General features: G+C 45.4%; 1 protein-coding gene across 4 annotated transcripts in view; it reads right to left on the bottom strand.

The window, feature by feature from the left end:
• The window catches only part of KCMF1 (potassium channel modulatory factor 1), a 199128-nt gene that overhangs the window by 14558 nt on the left and 166401 nt on the right, over positions 1-18169 (bottom strand). For 3 of the 4 annotated variants that reach the window (XM_030194541.1, XM_030194540.1, XM_030194538.1), the window contains exon 5: positions 9870-10047. In XM_030194541.1, coding sequence (XP_030050401.1) covers positions 9870-10047 — 178 coding nt within the window. The remainder of the gene's footprint in view (positions 1-9869; positions 10048-18169) is intronic. The other variant, XM_030194539.1, reaches the window with a different exon arrangement.

The raw sequence follows: 18169 nt of genomic DNA on the forward strand, positions 1-18169 counted from the left end.
TCCATCTATAGTGTTTATCATCAAACATGTATCTCTATCCCCCTTTCCCCTAAATCTTGGCATGAGACTGCTTGTTTAATATTTTCATTATTGGGGTGATGTGACTGCCATCACCTCAGACTGACTCTTTGTTGTCTTTATTTGACTAGTATGTAAGTGCTTCATTAAATATAAATCAATTTGTTTTGTAGGAGTTTAAACTCCATGTTATTGCTGATCAGCTGCCCCACTGGTATGGAGAATTCTTACATATGTCCTTTCTAGATATTCTCTAAGTTATTTCAGGACCCACTATTGTGGAATGCCGAGCTCTTTATTTAACATATGGAGTCCACCTTTCCAACATCAGTTTGGAAATTCTTCTGAAAACATTTCATGATGATTTAGAAGATGTAGTGTTTTCTAGCTACAGAAGATAGAACCAAATGAAGACAAAGCCGCTGTCCTCACATATAGCAGGGGACCCCCCCCCCCCAATATTTCCCTTGAGTCTGGCACAGAAGCAAGTCATCCATGACACCAGCAGACCCTGCTAGATCTGACCAGAAGCCTCAGTGGTCAGACCACGGCATGAGCACAGTGATAACACTAGGCACCACTGGTACCTCTGCAATCCTGAATGATAAAAAGGCAAGGTCCAGGTAGTGATAAGCAGTAGTAGTAGTATGGAGAAATTAGGTCCTAACTGATAATTTTCTTTCCATTAGTCATTACCACTATTCCAGAACCTGTGGGATAGTTCTGCCTGTCAATCAGCAGGTGGAGACAGAGAACTGAAAACTGAGCTGAGACATCTCTCTCTCAGCATCCAGTCCAGTTCCTCAGTATTTACATGGGCAATCAGTAAGGAGAAACTCAGAATAAACACAAGTTTATACAACTCACTAACCTAACTAACCGGATGAGCAAACATATGTGGACCTCTCTCATCTCTGGACAACCTGTAGTGAACAAGAAATATGCAGAAAGCACCATGCAAGGTTATGATCATTATTTGACCCATTACTTCACACCGACTAAATATCTCAGAAACCTTGGGCGGGCCTCTCAAATAGTGAAAAGGACTAATGCAAAGAAAATTATCAGGTAAGACCTAATTTCTTCATCCATTACATAGCTTACCACTATTCCAGAACCAATGGGGTGCTCTAAAGCAGTTCCTAGAGTGGGAGGGATATTGGTGCTGCCAACTGGAGGGCCGAAACCCCAAAACTAGCTTCTGAGTGCACCACAACGTCCACCCTGTAGTGCTTGGCAAAGGTTTATAGCATTGACCACATTTCCACCTTGCAAATATCCACCGGAGACAGTAAGTTAGTCTCCACCCAAGATGTCTCTGTATGCCATGTAGAATGAGCCCACAAGGCCTGAGGAGCCTGCTTCCCACAAGCAAATAAGCTGATGCAATAGTCCCCTTCAGCCATCTAGCAATTGTGAACTTGGAAGCCATGAGGCTAAGCAGCCTCTGTTTACCAAAAAGTGCACACAGTCCATCCAATTTGCAAAACGCATTCCTGACATAAATAGAAATAAATCAAAACATAGAAAAAAAATAAGATATCTTTTTTATATTTATTTATTGCATTTGTATCCCACATTATCCCACCTCTTTGCAGGCTCAATGTGGCTTACAATACATCATGGATAGTGGAAATGAGAAGAGGTTAGGCATTTGGAGTTACAGCAGGGTTTGTGTTGGATGGTAATGGAAAGCATAAAAGTAAGAGACAGGAGGCCTTGATTTACATTCATGGTATAAGTGTGAGTTTCACATGACTTGGTCTTTGTGATAGGTCTTGTCGAAGAGATGGGTCTTTAGTAGCTTCCGAAAGTTGGTTGGTTTATGGACCGCTTTCAGGTTACGTGGTAATGCGTTCCAGAGCTGTGCGCTCATGTAAGAGAAGGTTGATGCGTGCATTAGTTTGTACTTTAGACCTTTGCAGTTGGGGAAATGAAGATTGAGGAATGTGCGAGAAGATTTTTTAGCATTCCTGGATGGTAGGTCTATCAAGTCTGACATGTATGCTGGGGCATCACCATGGATGATTTTGTGTACTAGGGTGCATACTTTGAACATGATGCGCTCTTTGAGTGGGAGCCAGTGTAACTTCTCTCGTAGGGGTTTAGCACTCTCATATTTTGGTTTGCCAAATATGAGTCTGGCTGCCGTGTTCTGGGCTGTTTGGAGTTTTTTTGAGTATTTGCTCCTTGCAGCCAGCATAGAGTGAGTTGCAGTAGTCTAGATGACTGAGGACTAAAGATTGAACCAGATTATGGAAGACGGTCCTCGGGAAGAATGGTCTTACTCTTTTTAATTTCCACATTGATTGGAACATCTTTTTGGTTGTGTTTTTCACGTGATTCTCAAGTGTTAGGTGTCGATCAATGGTGACACCAAGGATTTTCAAGGTGTCCGAGATAGGTAGGTTTATAGCTTTCGAAGGTAACCCTTCTTCAGATCGGAAATAAGCAAATGTTAACAAATACCAGAATATATAAGTGAAACACAAAAGCATTCCAACAACAGTCTCACAGGAAGAGGGTGGGGTGGGTTAGGTGAGAAATGGGGTAGAGCTGGGTGGGTGAGAGACAAGGAGAGATGGATGGCTGATAGAGTGACAGAGCAGTATGATTTTATGGTTTACAGTGGGATAGAAAGCCCAGATCTTTGTTAAGTCCTGTCTGCTGGGTGTCAAAATATTTCATCATTTTGACTTCAAAGGCGTTCCTGGATTGTCTTAAAATGTCCTTATAGTATTCTTACCATAAGATCATTGATGAAGTGCTCTGGTTTTGTAAAGTGCTCTCCCACGGAGGTGGAACCTGGTTGGCACTGGAATGTTTAATATTGTGCCTGTGTAAATTGAGACTCGTCTTTAGCATCTGGCTTGTTTCTACAATACAGCACGCTTCTTCATACTTTTTGCATTGAATTATATATACCACATTTCAGGATGAGCATGTGAAGGATCCCCTTACGCTGAATGTTTTCCCATGTGAGTGACTGTGGGATCCTGCGAGATGTGTTGGCACAGTTTGCAGGTAGGTATATTGCAGGGACGTGTGCCACTCTCTTTGAGCTTTTACTGGGAGTTTGCTTTTCACTAATTTCTGTGTCAAATTAGGTGGCTGTCGGAAGGCCAGCACTGGTGGGGCTGTGAATATCTCTTTCAGTAATTCATCCTCCTGGAGTAGTGGCTGTAGATCTTCTATGATTCTTCTCAATTTTTCTAGCTCTGGGTTATATGTCACTACAAGGGGGATTCTTTGTGGCTTTCTTTTCTTTGTACTGAAGTAGGTTTTCTCTAGGTATTTTAAGGGAAGAAGCAATATTCTTGGAGATTATTTTGGGGTTATAGCCTTTTCATTTGAAGGATTCAGTCAGGATTTTGAGGTGTTTTATCTCTGTCTCTTGGGTCAGAGCAGAAACGGTGGTATCGTGTGCCTTGGCTGTGTATAATGGAAGGGTGGAAGCTGGAAATGCAGAGATAGCTGCATCTGTCCATAGGTTTCCTGTATATCAATATTTGTATATAGCCATTGCTGATGGAAACTGTGGTGTCTAGAAAGTTGACTTTTTATGGGGAGTTGTCAATTTTGAATTTGATTGTAGGATGGTATGTATTGAAGGAACTGTAAAACTTGAGAGTCTTTTCTCCCTCAGTCCAAACCATGAAAATGTCATCAATGTACTGATAGTATTTTAAGGGTTTAAGTCTGATATGTATTCAAAAATGTCTCTTCCAGTTCTGCCATGAAGAGGTTAGCATATTGTGGTGCCATCCTGGTCCCCACAGCAGTGCCCATGATTTGCAGATAATTATCATTGTTCAAACAGAAATAGTTGTGAGTTAGAATAAATTTGAATAATTTTATAATGGTTTCCAGCAAGTACTGGTGGTTCAGGGTGGTTGTTTTTAGGAATTTATCACATGCAGCTATGCCACCTGCATGGGGGAATGTTGCTGTGTACTGATTCTACATCCACTGTGATCAGAAGAGTATCCGGTGGTAGCTGCTTAATGTTTTTAATTATTCAGAAAGTCTGTGGTGTCTTGTATGAAGCTGTTTGTCTTGTGCACAAAGGGTTTAAGAATCACCTCTATAAGTCCAGATATTTCCTCTGTAAGTGTGCCAATACCAGATATGATTGATCTGTCAGGGTTTCCAGGTTTATGATTTTAGGTAGCACGTAGAATGTGCCCACAGAAGGATGGTTTGGAATAAGGGTTGTTGTTTTTTTTTTTTAAGATGTGGCTGTACTTGCTTTGGAAGCATTTTCATAAGGTTTTTCAGCTGTTTTGTATAATCCTGTGTGGGTTCTTCAGTCAGTTTCCTATAGTATGTGTTTTCTGACAGCTGTCTGTTTCCTTCTTCAATGTATCTGTGTGTGTCCATAATCACTACAGAGCCTCCTTTATCTGCAAGTTTGATGAAAATGTTTTGGTTATTTTGTAGTTTGGTTATTCTCTTTTCTCTGTTTTTATTTATTTATATTTATTACCTTTAAAAGCTCCCACAAAACTCTACTCAAGAAGAAAGAAACCGTGCACAGGGAGATCCATGCTTCTGAAAAGCAAAGGGATTCCAAGAGTGCCTGAAATGTCAAAACCCTACGTGCAGACGCAATAGCTACCATGAACACTGTCTTTAGCGTAATATGTTTCAAGGCGACCTTCTGGAGTGGCTCAAAAGGAAGCTTCTGAAGAGTCTGAAGGACTAAGTTGAGGTTCCACTCGACACAGAGCATGGAGTGGAGGACTGGCCTAGTGGTTAGGGTGGTGGACATTGGTCCTGGGAAACTGAGGAACTGAGTTCGATTCCCACTTCAGGCACAGGCAGCTCCTTGTGACTCTGGGCAAGTCACTTAACCCTCCATTGCCCCATGTAAGCCGCATTGAGCCTGCCATGAGTGGGAAAGCGCGGGCTACAAATGTAACAACAAAAAAAAAAAAAAAGGGAGGCCACAAGTGGCCCACTCCCTGCAAGTATCAAACAATATCCGGGAGAACCACAAAAGATGTCTTCTACAGTCAGCCCCTGAAACAGGCCAAAGCTGCAACCTGAACATTTAGAGAACCAAACACCAATCCTTTCTGAAGAGCAGAGAAGGGAGAATGTGTGTTCAGAACATAAGCCCTCGAATGTCCTCAAAACCTTTGCATGCTCCATGGATGTAGAGCATTTCTGAGCCTGAAGCACGGTAACAATGACCAAATCAGAATAACCTTTTTGACTTAACCGAGCCCTTTCAATGGCCATGCCATAAGACCAAAGGTGCACAGATTCTCCATAAGCACTGGACCTTGCTTCAGTAAGCCGTGTGCCTGTGGGAAAGAGAGAGAGGTCCCCAGTTCAGCAGTCGAATCAGGTCCGCAACCAATCCGGGGCTACACGAATTATTCAATCCTGGTATAATGCAATCCTGTTCAACACACAGCCTACCATGGGCTAAGGAGGGAAGCCATACAATAGATATATCTCTAGCCAGGGCTGCAGTAGGGCATCGATCCACATCAAGCCCCGTTCTTTCCAATGGCTAATTTGGGCACTTTGGCATTCATTTTAATCACCAACAAGTCCAAAAACAGAGAACCCCCATCAGTCCTCCATCAGCTGAAACCCCTGGCTGGATAGTTCCCATTCCTCTGGGACCAAGTGAGTGCCTGCTGAGAAAGTCCACCTCCATGTTCAAGGACCCTGCGATGTGAGCTACCGACAAGCAAAGAAGATTTTTTTTTCTCTGCCCAACTCATGAGGGAGGCCGCCTCACCACCATCGGATGACTGCAGGTTCCACCTTGCTTGTTGATATAGGCCACCGCTGTTATATTGTTGGAGAAAACTCAGACCAAAGCCACTACCAGAAAGGGAGCAAGGTCGTGTAAGGCATTTCACACTGTCCTGAGCTCCAAGTAATTATCAAACTGGTTCCATCCAAGTGTCATGTGCCAGATGGAACTTGTGAGCTCCCTGACTTGCTGGCATCTGTTATCACCTCTTCTCATTGTATTATCGGAAAGGGAAATGGGACTTGATATACCGCCTTTCTGAGGTTTTTGCAACTACATTCAAAGTGGTTTACATATATTCAGGTACTTATTTTGTACCAGGGAGCTCTGAAGGTCAAATTCCTGGAAAACAACCTTCACTACATACTCCATCTAGCAACCACATCCAAGGAATATGAAGGACATACTTCTGTGACACCGGAGACCAATGGCTGAGAAGAGATTCCTGTAATGGCCACATATGAGCCCTTGCCCATGACACCACTTCCATCAGTGCCATCACTGACCCCAGAACCTGGATGCAGTCCCAGACCCTGGGCCTGCCTTGACTGCGAAAAAGAACCAACTTCAATCTTCTGTGCTCTGTGCTGTGTCGAAAGAATGTCTAGATACTCCAGCGTCTGCGATGGAGTTAGTCTGCTCTTCTCGAAATTGATCACCCAACCCAACTAACTGTCTGAATAGGACGCATGAATGAACCAATTTTTGAGATACGGGTGAACTCCGATTCCCGGGAGTCAAAGAAAGGCCGCCACCACCATAATTCAACAATTCACAATTGACCTAACTAACCACATGAATTTCATGCTACAAAACGGACTTTTCCCAAAAGAAAAAGGAAACATTTTACTCACACCAATACCCAAGGACACTAAGAAAAACACAAACGAAATAACTAACTACAGACCAGTAGCATCTATACCACTAATAACCAAAATAACCGAAGGAATGGTCACCAAACAACTCACAAACTACCTCAACAAGTTCTCCATACTACGACTCTCAATCAGGATTCCGGTCAAATCACAGCACAGAAACAGTATTAATTACCCTAATGACCAAATTTAAACAAATGATTGCAACCGGCACCAATATACTCCTCCTACAATTTGACATGTCAAGTGCCTTTGATATGATAGATCACGGAATCCTATTACACATTCTCGAATATTTTGGTATCGGAGGCAATGTCCTAAACTGGTTCAAGGGGTTCTTAACCTTACGCTCATATCAAGTCACATCAAACTCAACTACGTCAGCTGCATGGACACCTGATTGTGGAGTACCGCAAGGATCCCCCTCTCTCCAACTATTTTCAATCTAATGATGACCCCCCCCCCCCCCCCCGGCAAAACTTCTAACAAACCAGAACCTTAACCCATACATATATGCCGATGATGTAACAATATACATTCCATTCAAAAAAGACATTAATGAAATGTCTAACGAAATCAACCAAAGTCTACACATCATGAACACCTGGGTAGATGCATTCCGACTGAAACTGAACGCAGAAAAAACTCAATGCCTCATACTGACCTCCCAAAACAACACAAATAAGTTTACCGCCATTAACACACCTAAACTAAATCTGCCAATCTCAGAAACATTAAAAATCCTTGGAGTCACTATTGACCGCCACCTAACACTCGAGACTCATGCGAACAACACAACAAAAAAAATGTTCTACTCCATGTGGAAACTGAAAAGAATTAGACCATTCTTTCCAAGATCTGTCTTCCGCAGTCTAGTGCAATCACTCACTCAATCGTACTCAGTCACTTGGATTATTGCAACTCATTATACGCAGGATGCAAGGAACAAATACTGAGGAAACTTCAAACAACCCAGAATACAGCAGCCAGACTCATCTTCGGAAAACCAAAATACGAAAGTGCAAAACCCTTACGGGAGAAACTACACTGGCTACCACTCAAGGAACGCATCACTTTCAAAGTATGCACTTTAGTCCATAAAATCATTCACGGGGAAGCCCCTGCATACATGTCTGATTTAATAGACCTACCACCCAGAAACGCTAAAAGATCTTCCCGAACCTTCCTCAATCTCCATTTCCCTAAGTGCAAAGGAATAAAATACAAAGCATTGCACGGATCGACCTTCGCATACATGAGCACACAAGTCTGGAATACACTACCACGCAATCTGAAAACGATCTATAAACTAACCGACTTCCGCAAACTACTAAAAACCTCTCTGAGAAAATCTACGGCAAGGATCAAAACACACAAAGTCCATACAAACCAATAGATACGCACCAAAACACTCTATCCTGAAGTCTCTTCCCCCGTATCCTCACCACCCTTAAAACCCTACCCACAAATAAGAATGTTAGACCTTTATGTTCCCTCGATATTGTTTGTCCCCCTCTCAACTCACCACTGTTATCTTCTGATGTTCTATTCCCAAATGATATCCTGTATTTACTCTGTCTTCTATAACTCATCATAATGTAATCCATAATCGTACTGTAACCAATTGTACTTCCATCATTCTCAAAGTATTGTAAGCCACACTGAGCCCGCAAATAGGTGGTAAAATGTGGGATACAAATGCAAATAAATAAATAAATAAACTTGGTATATGTTCTTTGAGCCATGATGAGCATTGAGGGCAAAGCCCTGAACTGAAACAGACGAGTTAGCATCACAAAAAGTAGAAACCTCTGATATGGCAGCCATATGGGTAAATGCAAGTACGCCTCCTTGAGACTGAGGGCAGTGCGAAATTCTCCCACTTGAAATGAAGCTATGACTGCTCTTAGTGTCTCCATATAAAAGCGGGAAACTCTGAGGCAGATGTTTAGACCTTTGAGACCTAAGACCAGATGAAAGGTGCCTTCCTTCTTTGGAAAAATTAAGTAGACTATCTGCCTTGACCGTGTTTGGCCTGGGGAGCTGGAACAATGGCTTGGAGCACCAGCAAGGAATCTATGGTGGCCTGAACCTCAACCACCTTGGCTCTCTTTCGACAAGGAGACTGCAAGAACAGAGGAGTGACCAAGTAGGAGAATTCCAACTTGTAACCTTCTGTAATAATATCCAGAACCCGGAGGTCTGACATGATTTTGGCCCGCTCCTTCCGAAACTCCTGAAGATGTCCTCCCTCTGAAGGAAGAGAAGAGTGGACCAGCCTCACATCTCTGCAAATCTGAGGAGGCATTGGGCGCTCTAGTTGAGTTTGAGGCGAAGGTAGACACAACACACATCACCCAATAATAAAAATAAGACAAGTAGTCCCACATCTAAGGTCAGGGGATAAACTCAGTAGAGGGAAAACTGTTTACAAATTGTTATTTTTTTAAATAGTTTCTTTCAGAATAAATTGGCAATTTAGACATTCTAATGTTGCTTTACACAGATGTAAAATGTTCCTATGTGACATATCAGTAAGTTCAGACCTCTAATTAAAAAGAAAATATCTGCTGTCAAGCAAAACTTGCATATTTCACTGAACTATCAAAGGTTCTCGAGCCACTTTATTGGTAAACTGTCAAAAATAATAAAATGTTTGCATTTGAATCTATTTTGCCATTATACTAGACTTCTCTGTGATTTAGCACAGATAAACCCTTCTCATAAACCCATCCAGATAGATGACACCTATGGCCTGCAGAGTGAAGCCTACTGTTATTTCCCAGTTAAACATCATGGCATTAAATATATTCTCAGCTAAACAGAGATGATGAATTCTGCTTGACTTACAGACTACCAACATCATCGCAATTCACTGCAGAATACAGCTTGTACTGCAAACAGATGAGTCATAATTCGGTACAGAATCGTTTATCCAAAATCTTTGTGACCAGACATTTTGGATTTTGGAATTTTTTGGATTTCGGAATGGTTGCCAGGAAGATTAAGGATTAGGAGTTTAGTGCTGCACAGTTTACCAGTACTAATCGCTAAATATTGTTCATTTTCTACTTCTTGCCATTACCCATAGAGGACACATAGTTATATGAAAGTAAGGCCTGCTTGTCCTTGGAGAATAAGCAACTCAAACAGTAAAATCAACATTAGTGAACAAAATGAAATTACATAATTTGGTCTCTTACCAGCTATAGGATCCATGGCTTCCCTATTACTTGGAGAATACGAGCTCTGTGAAGATGACAGCCCACCACTGGAGCTGCTAGTAAAGTGCATGTTTGATCTGCGAGCACGAGGACCTCCCAAACCCCGGCCAGGATGAAACATCCTACGTACATGCCGAACACCACTGGATTCATCGTGGTTCCAGAGTTAAGAAAAAGACCCATATATGACAAATACATTTTTTTTTCCTAGAAACTGTAAATAGATTTTTAAACCATAATCCAACAATTAAAAAACAAAAAACAGTATATGTATGATCTATATATGCTTTATACAAGCGCAGTGTGTATAAACAGTTGTCAACACATATTGCACGTATGCTTACGATTTGCAGTCTTCAGAAATATCACAAGGTCATCTGTTGGTGTGTAGCTTTCACAAATATAGCAAGGCACCTGATGCAGACAGCAGCAGGTCTTGATTGCTAGGCTATGTAACAGAAAAGAACATTATAAAATAAGCAAAAATAAGTATAGTACAGTATTCCCTAGCCACATAAATATATCTGTAAGACTGCAAACCTAGTTTTAACTCATCCAGGAACAACTTAAGGGATGAACCAGTGAGGCACTGGCTCAAGTGCCGAAGGCTCAACAGCCCCAAAAGACTGCCTTGCTGGCAGACCTTTCACAGTAACAGAAGTGGATTCCTTCACTCTCGTTGCTGTGCTGTTCTGCATTGTGCCAGCATTGTTGCTGGCACTCCTGCTGTCTTGTAAGGTTTGCTTCTTAGTAGATAATACCAAAATCTACAATAGGGTAGACACCCCTGATGATGTATATAACATGAAGAATGATCCAGAATTTGGCAGCTAAGGTTTAATGCTAAAAAATGTAGGGCCATGCATTTGGGCTACAAAAACCTGAGGCAATAGTACAGTATAAGGGATGAAAGAAGTTTTGAATGCAAAAGAAGACTTCGGTGTAATCCTATGTGATGATATTAAGGTGACCAAACACATAGAAAAGGCACCAACAAAAGCCAGAAGGATGCATGGGTGCATAGGGAGAGAAACAGCCAACAGGAAAAATGAGATATCACATCACTGTATAAGTCTCTGGTGAGATCTCATTTAGAATCGTGTACAATTCTGGAGACCACATTTCAAAAATATATAAACAGTATGGAGTCAATCCAGAGAGCAGCTATTACAATACTCAACAGCCTTACACATAAAGCATTTGGAGATTTAAAGATCCCAATATGTATACTTTAGAAGAAAAGTGGAAAAGGGGAGTTATGAAAGAGATGTCTGAATACTTCCAAGGCGTAAAATGCACAAGAGGCAAATCTCTAACAATTGAAAAGAAGCTCTGGAATGAGGGAGCATAGGATGAAGGTGAAAGGGGACAGGCTCAGGACTAACCTAAGGAAATACTTCACAAAAAGGGAGGTGAATTTGTGGAACAGCTTCCCAGTGGAGGTGGTGGAGACAAAGACTGTATCTGAATTCAAAAAAATTAGGGATTATAGGATCTCTAAAGGAGAGGAAGAAAAAGTACATGGCATGGATGGGCAGACTGGGTATGCAATATGGTCTTTATCTCCCATCAGGTTTCTGCTGATTTTTAAAAAACAAAAAGCGGCACTTACTGCATTCTCACAAGAATACAGTTTGGATTTTTGCCATTTTTAAAGTTAACAGCAGTGCTAGCAACTGCGCCAATACAATGCAGAAGAGCACAGTGGTGGGAATACTGTGTGAAGGATTTGGGAGGGGAGGGAAAGGGAATTGGGACTTGATATACCGCCTTTCTGTGGGGTTTTCTGCAACTACATTCAAAGCAGTTTACATATTCAGGTACTTTATTTTTGTACCAGGGACAATGGACGGTTAAGTGACTTGCCCAGAGTCACAAGCAGCTGCAGTGGGAACCGAACTCAGTTCCCCAGGATCAAAGTTTACTGCACTAACCACTAGGCTATGGGGGTCTATGGCTGGAAGGCTGTTGATAATAGTGGCTGCTGATGCTGGGGAGAGGCTAAGATTTGAAGGTGGTGATGACGGTCAAGCTCATGTTGTGGGGTAGGAGAGCTAGGATTGGAAGGGGAAAATTAGGTTCTTACCATGATAATTTTCTTTCCTTTAGTCATAGCAGATGAAGCCATTACGTATGGGTTGTGTCCATCAACCAGCAGGGGGAGATAAAGAGCACTCAACTTTTCTCAGTGCCTCATGGCCAGCTAGCTCCACTGCCTCTTCAGTATTTGAAGCTTCCAAAGCAGTATGGCAAACCGCAATGGGAATAACATGAACTTTCCTCACAGCGAACGATGGCCCCTTAACAAGGGCATGAACTCAGAAAAGGAGGGAATGAACTCATCCTCCTGGAGGGAATAAACTCGTCCTCCACTTTGTATAAAAGGAGGGAATACTTGCATCCTCCCAAAACCAGGGCCGTGCCAACACGGTAAGCGGGGTAAGCATGGCAGGGGGGCGCCTCCTTCTGGGGGGCGCCGCCGCACCATGCTCACCTCGCTCGCCCTCCCGCTCCCATTGTTCAACTGCCTGCCCTCTTCTCCCCCCCCCCCCCCCAAACATCCCTTCTCTTTTTTTTTCTTTTTAAATTTACCTCTGTGGCGGTCCAGCAGCGCAGCATCAGTGAAGGAGGCGGCGCTCCCGACGTCTCTAGCCTTCCCTTCGCTGTGTTCCGCCTTCTTCTGACGTCATTTCCGCATACCAAGGCCTCCTGGGCCAATCCGGGGCGATGAGCACCACTTCTCCTAGATGCAGCCGAATCCGCAGGAGCACTCGCCCTATCAAGGGCCACGGAGGGAAGACATACAGCAAGCCCAGGGGCCAGGGTTGAGCCAAGGCATCCAACCCGGCAGCGCGAGAATTCCCTCCGTCTGCTGAAGAAGCACGAGACTTTGGCATTGGAAATGGTCGCCATAAGATCCATCACTGGCTTGCCCCATTTGGCACATACAGTGGGGGAAATAAGTATTTGATCCCTTGCTGATTTTGTAAGTTTGCCCACTGACAAAGACATGAGCAGCCCATAATTGAAGGGTAGGTTATTGGTAACAGTGAGAGATAGCACATCACAAATTAAATCCGGAAAATCACATTGTGGAAAGTATATGAATTTATTTGCATTCTGCAGAGGGAAATAAGTATTTGATCCCCCACCAACCAGTAAGAGATCTGGCCCCTACAGACCAGGTAGATGCTCCAAATCAACTCATTACCTGCATGACAGACAGCTGTCGGCAATGGTCACCTGTATGAAAGACACCTGTCCACAGACTCAGTGAATCAGTCAGACTCTAATCTCTACAAAATGGCCAAGAGCAAGGAGCTGTCTAAGGATGTCAGGGACAAGATCATACACCTGCACAAGGCTGGAATGGGCTACAAAACCATCAGTAAGACGCTGGGCGAGAAGGAGACAACTGTTGGTGCCATAGTAAGAAAATAGAAGAAGTACAAAATGACTGTCAATCGACAAAGATCTGGGGCTCCACGCAAAATCTCACCTCGTGGGGTATCCTTGATCATGAGGAAGGTTAGAAATCAGCCTACAACTACAAGGGGGGAACTTGTCAATGATCTCAAGGCAGCTGGGACCACTGTCACCACGAAAACCATTGGTAACACATTACGACATAACGGATTGCAATCCTGCAGTGCCCGCAAGGTCCCCCTGCTCCGGAAGGCACATGTGACGGCCCGTCTGAAGTTTGCCAGTGAACACCTGGATGATGCCGAGAGTGATTGGGAGAAGGTGCTGTGGTCAGATGAGACAAAAATTGAGCTCTTTGGCATGAACTCAACTCGCCGTGTTTGGAGGAAGAGAAATGCTGCCTATGACCCAAAGAACACCGTCCCCACTGTCAAGCATGGAGGTGGAAATGTTATGTTTTGGGGGTGTTTCTCTGCTAAGGGCACAGGACTACTTCACCGCATCAATGGGAGAATGGATGGGGCCATGTACTGTACAATTCTGAGTGACAACCTCCTTCCCTCCGCCAGGGCCTTAAAAATGGGTCGTGGCTGGGTCTTCCAGCACGACAATGACCCAAAACATACAGCCAAGGCAACAAAGGAGTGGCTCAGGAAGAAGCACATTAGGGTCATGGAGTGGCCTAGCCAGTCACCAGACCTTAATCCCATTGAAAACTTATGGAGGGAGCTGAAGCTGCGAGTTGCCAAGCGACAGCCCAGAACTCTTAATGATTTAGAGATGATCTGCAAAGAGGAGTGGACCAAAATTCCTCCTGACATGTGTGCAAACCTCATCATCAACTACAGAAGACGTCTGACCGCTGTGCTTGCCAACAAGGGTTTTGCCACCAAGTATTAGGTCTTGTTTGCCAGAGGGATTAAATACTTATTTCCCTCTGCAGAATGCAAATAAATTCATATACTTTCCACAATGTGATTTTCCGGATTTAATTTGTGATGTGCTATCTCTCACTGTTACCAATAACCTACCCTTCAATTATGGGCTGCTCATGTCTTTGTCAGTGGGCAAACTTACAAAATCAGCAAGGGATCAAATACTTATTTCCCCCACTGTATCTGCCGGAATACATCATCTGCTAGTTCCCACTCCGCTGGATCGATCTGATGCCTGCTTAGATAGTCGGCTTGCACGTTGCTCTGACCTGCAATGTGAGCTGCTGACAGGGACTGTAGATGCAGCTCGGCCCAGTGGCAAATTTGTTCGGCCTGTGCGGCTAGAGCTCTGCACTGAGTGCCACCTTCTCGATTTATGTAGGCCACTGCTGTCGTGTTGTCAGACATCACTCGGACAGCCAATCCTTCCAGGGTCACTTGAAAGGCCAGAAGAGCCAGAAACACCGCTTTCAACTACATGCGGTTGATAGACCACTCCGACTCGTCGGGCGTCCATAGACCCTGGGCATGCTTCCCCTGGCAATGTGCGCCCCAGCCCTTCAGGCTGGCATATGTCACCACTAGACATCAATCGGGGAGCGCCAGCGGCATTCCCCGCCGCAACATGCTGTCCGAGAGCCACCACTCCATACTGAGGCGGGCCGCAGGGAGCCAAGAAAGTCTGCACTGATAATCCTGAGATACTGGAGACCATCGTTGAAGTAGAGAATACTGTAGAGGTCTCAGGTGCGGTCTCGCCCATGGCACCACTTCCAAGGTGGCCGTCATCGATCCCAACAGCTGGACAATGTCCCAAGCTCGCGGGCGGGGCATCCTCAGGAGCAGACGAACCTGATTCTGAAGCTTGCACCGCCTTTATTCGGGAAGAAACACATAGCCCGAGGCTGTGTCGAACCTGGCCCCCAGATATTCTAGAGATTGCGAGGGGGTCAGGTAACTTTTGGCCATATTGACGACCCAGCCCAGAGATTGAAGGACTGAAACCACTCGGGCTGTAGCTAGATGACTCTTTTCCTGAGTCTGCTCTGATAAGCCAGTCGTCTAGGAACGGGAGAACCCAGATACCCTCTCGCCTGAGAAAGGCAGCTACTACCACCATTACCTTGGAGAAGGTTTGGGGAGCTGTGGCGAGGCCAAAAGGCAAGGCCCGAAACTGGAAATGGTTTCCCAACACCGCAAACCGCAGAAACTTCTGGTGCGGGGGCCAAATTGGTATGTGTAAGTAAGCTTCTTTCAGGTACAGAGACGTGAGAAACTCTCCAGGCTGTACCGCCGCAATGACGGAGCGCAGGGTTTCCATGTGAAAATGCCGCACTCTTAAGGACTTGTTTAGCTCTTTTAAGTCCAGGATCGGGCGAAAAGACCCGCCTTTTCGTGGCACCACAAAGTAAATGGAGTAGTGGCCTAGACCTTGTTTGGCGGGAGGCACCGGGGTCACAGCCCCTATCTGGCACAGACTGTGCAGAGTCTCCTCTACCGCCGCCCGTTTGGTGGCAGAACCGCATCGGGACTCTACAAACACGTCTCTCACCGGGACATCGAATTCTATTTGGTATCAGTCTCTGATCAGGTCCAAAACCCACTGATCTGCGGAGATTTTGGCCCACTTCTCGAAAAAGAGGGAAAGTCTTCCTCCGATGACAGGAAATGAGGAGAGGGACGGCGCACCATCATTGAGAGGGTCGCCCTTGAACTCAAGGCCTAGAACCGGGCAGCTGCGGAACGTTTGTCCAAGCGAAAGGAGTTTCTCTGCTGAAAGCGGGCACGCAAAGTGAACCCAGCAGCACACCCCGGACGGTACCTTCTAGCTTCACGGAAGCGAGGTCTGTAAGAGGAGCGGACCGCCTGACCCTTAGAGGAAGGCTTCGGCCTATCTTCGGGCAAGCCCTGAGGTTTGGAATCCCCCAGGCCTTTAACAATGTTTTCCAGCTCCTCACCAAACAGGAGAAGGCCTTGAAAGGGCAACTTCACCAACCTTTGCTTAGAGGCCATGTCCGCCGCCCAATGTCATAGCCAAAGAGTGCGGCGGAGCTGCCACTGCTACAGCCATTTGCTTAGCCGAAGTTCTGACCATATCATTAAGGGCGTCAGCCAAAAAGGACAAGGCCGACTCCATCCGCGGAGCCACTTCAGATAAGGTCTCTGCTCCATCACCGGGCTGTTCCACTGCCTGCTGTAACCAAGCCAGGCAGGCTCTAGCAGCATAACAACTGCATGCAGACGCCCGAACAGTGAGACCTGCCAAATCAAAGGACCGCTTCAGAGCTGAATCAAGCCTGTGGTCTTGAATATCCTTCAGGGCAACACCTCCTTCATCAGGGAGGGTAGTTCTCTTTGTCACAGCCGTGACCAGGGCATCCACTTTAGGCACTGCAAAGCGAGCCAAATGTTCCTCACTCTGAGGGCATAATTGCCCCATAGCCCTGGCAACCTTCAAAGGTCCCTCGGGGTCAGCCCACTGAGCTGAAATAAGCTCTTGGATAGAGTCATGCAAAGGAAAGGCTCGAGCAGGCTTTCTGGTACTAGCCATCCTTGGATTAACCGAGGAGGCTGTGCCACTGGCAGGGTCCTCAATAGAGAGAGCCTGCAAGGCATCAGAAATAAGCGCTGGCAGCTCATCACGGTGGAAAATCCTCACCGCGGAGGGATCGTCCATATCCTGAGTCACTTCTGCACCAGACTCTAGCTCCTCAGACCATAAAGGCCTGCCAGAGTCCTCCGAATCCTCGCAGCCCGACCAGGGGGGGGGGGGGGGAAATGGAGGTGCAGCACTCTCTGAAGGGGAATGAGCCCTTCTGCGCTTCATATTCTGCCAATTATCAGGGAATAACGCCTCAGAGGGCATACCCAGGCTAGAATCCACCGGGGGGTGGGGGGGGCATTAGAAGAGGCCCATGCCGGGCTTTGTGGGAGAGCTCTTTTAAGCATGTATGCTTTATGCATTAATAAGACAAAATCAAGGGAGAAAAACTCACCCTGGGCACCCGGATCTCTGCTGGGGCTAGTAGCTCCCATATCAGCCTCACTCCGAGGCCTCCCCTCGGGCTCAGGACTCTCCATCTCAGCGGAGGTCGCGCCATGTGGTAAATTCAAAATGGCGACCGCTGCCAGCTCAGAGCGCGAAGAATCGTCGCTCGTCATGCTCGGGCCGGCTCTAACGTCTGTACAGCATGATTTACAGAGCCCTGCTGCTGATCTGCGCTTGCCACACTTGGAACAGCACTTTACTGTCTCCGCAGCCATCACCGAAAACGGCGGTAAAATTCAAAATGGCAGTTCGCGCCAAAATCGCCCCGATCGCGGGCCCACCCCGGAGGAGTCAGAAAACACTTTTACCTCACTGGACAGAGTATCACAGCTCCGGTCCCACAGAAAAAGGCAAGGAAAAACCTCTGTTCCAGTGTCTAAGCGCTTTTTTTTTTTTTTTTTTTTTTAACGCTGTGAGGAAAGCAGAGGTAAATAGAACTCCGGAGGCTCAGGTGAGTGGGAAAGGCAAGGAAAGGGCGAACCTATGTGCCTGCATCCACTGTTGGTGGGGAAGGACAGGGAAAGCTAAGCAATGTGTCCACATCCACGGAGGTATGGGTAAGGCAGGGAAAGGGCGAACCTATGTGCCTTTAAGGTGAAGCTGCTATAGCCTCCAACACCCCTGCTAACAACTGGCAAAAGCACAGGAGCAACCTCCAGGCAGATTTTAGATGGAGCTCAAAGAAGCTGCAGCCACTCTGCTAGGGGAGATAGAGAATACTGAAGAGAGACAGTGGAGCAAGCTGGTATGAGGCACTGAAAAAAGTGTGCTCTCTATCTCCCTCTGCTGGTTGATGGATACAACCCATCTGTAATGGCTACATCTGCTTGATGACAAGGAATATACTGTTAGAGATATTATCTTAAGTA

This window comes from Microcaecilia unicolor, chromosome 2, assembly GCF_901765095.1.
Source record: "Microcaecilia unicolor chromosome 2, aMicUni1.1, whole genome shotgun sequence".
NCBI lineage: Eukaryota > Metazoa > Chordata > Amphibia > Gymnophiona > Siphonopidae > Microcaecilia > Microcaecilia unicolor.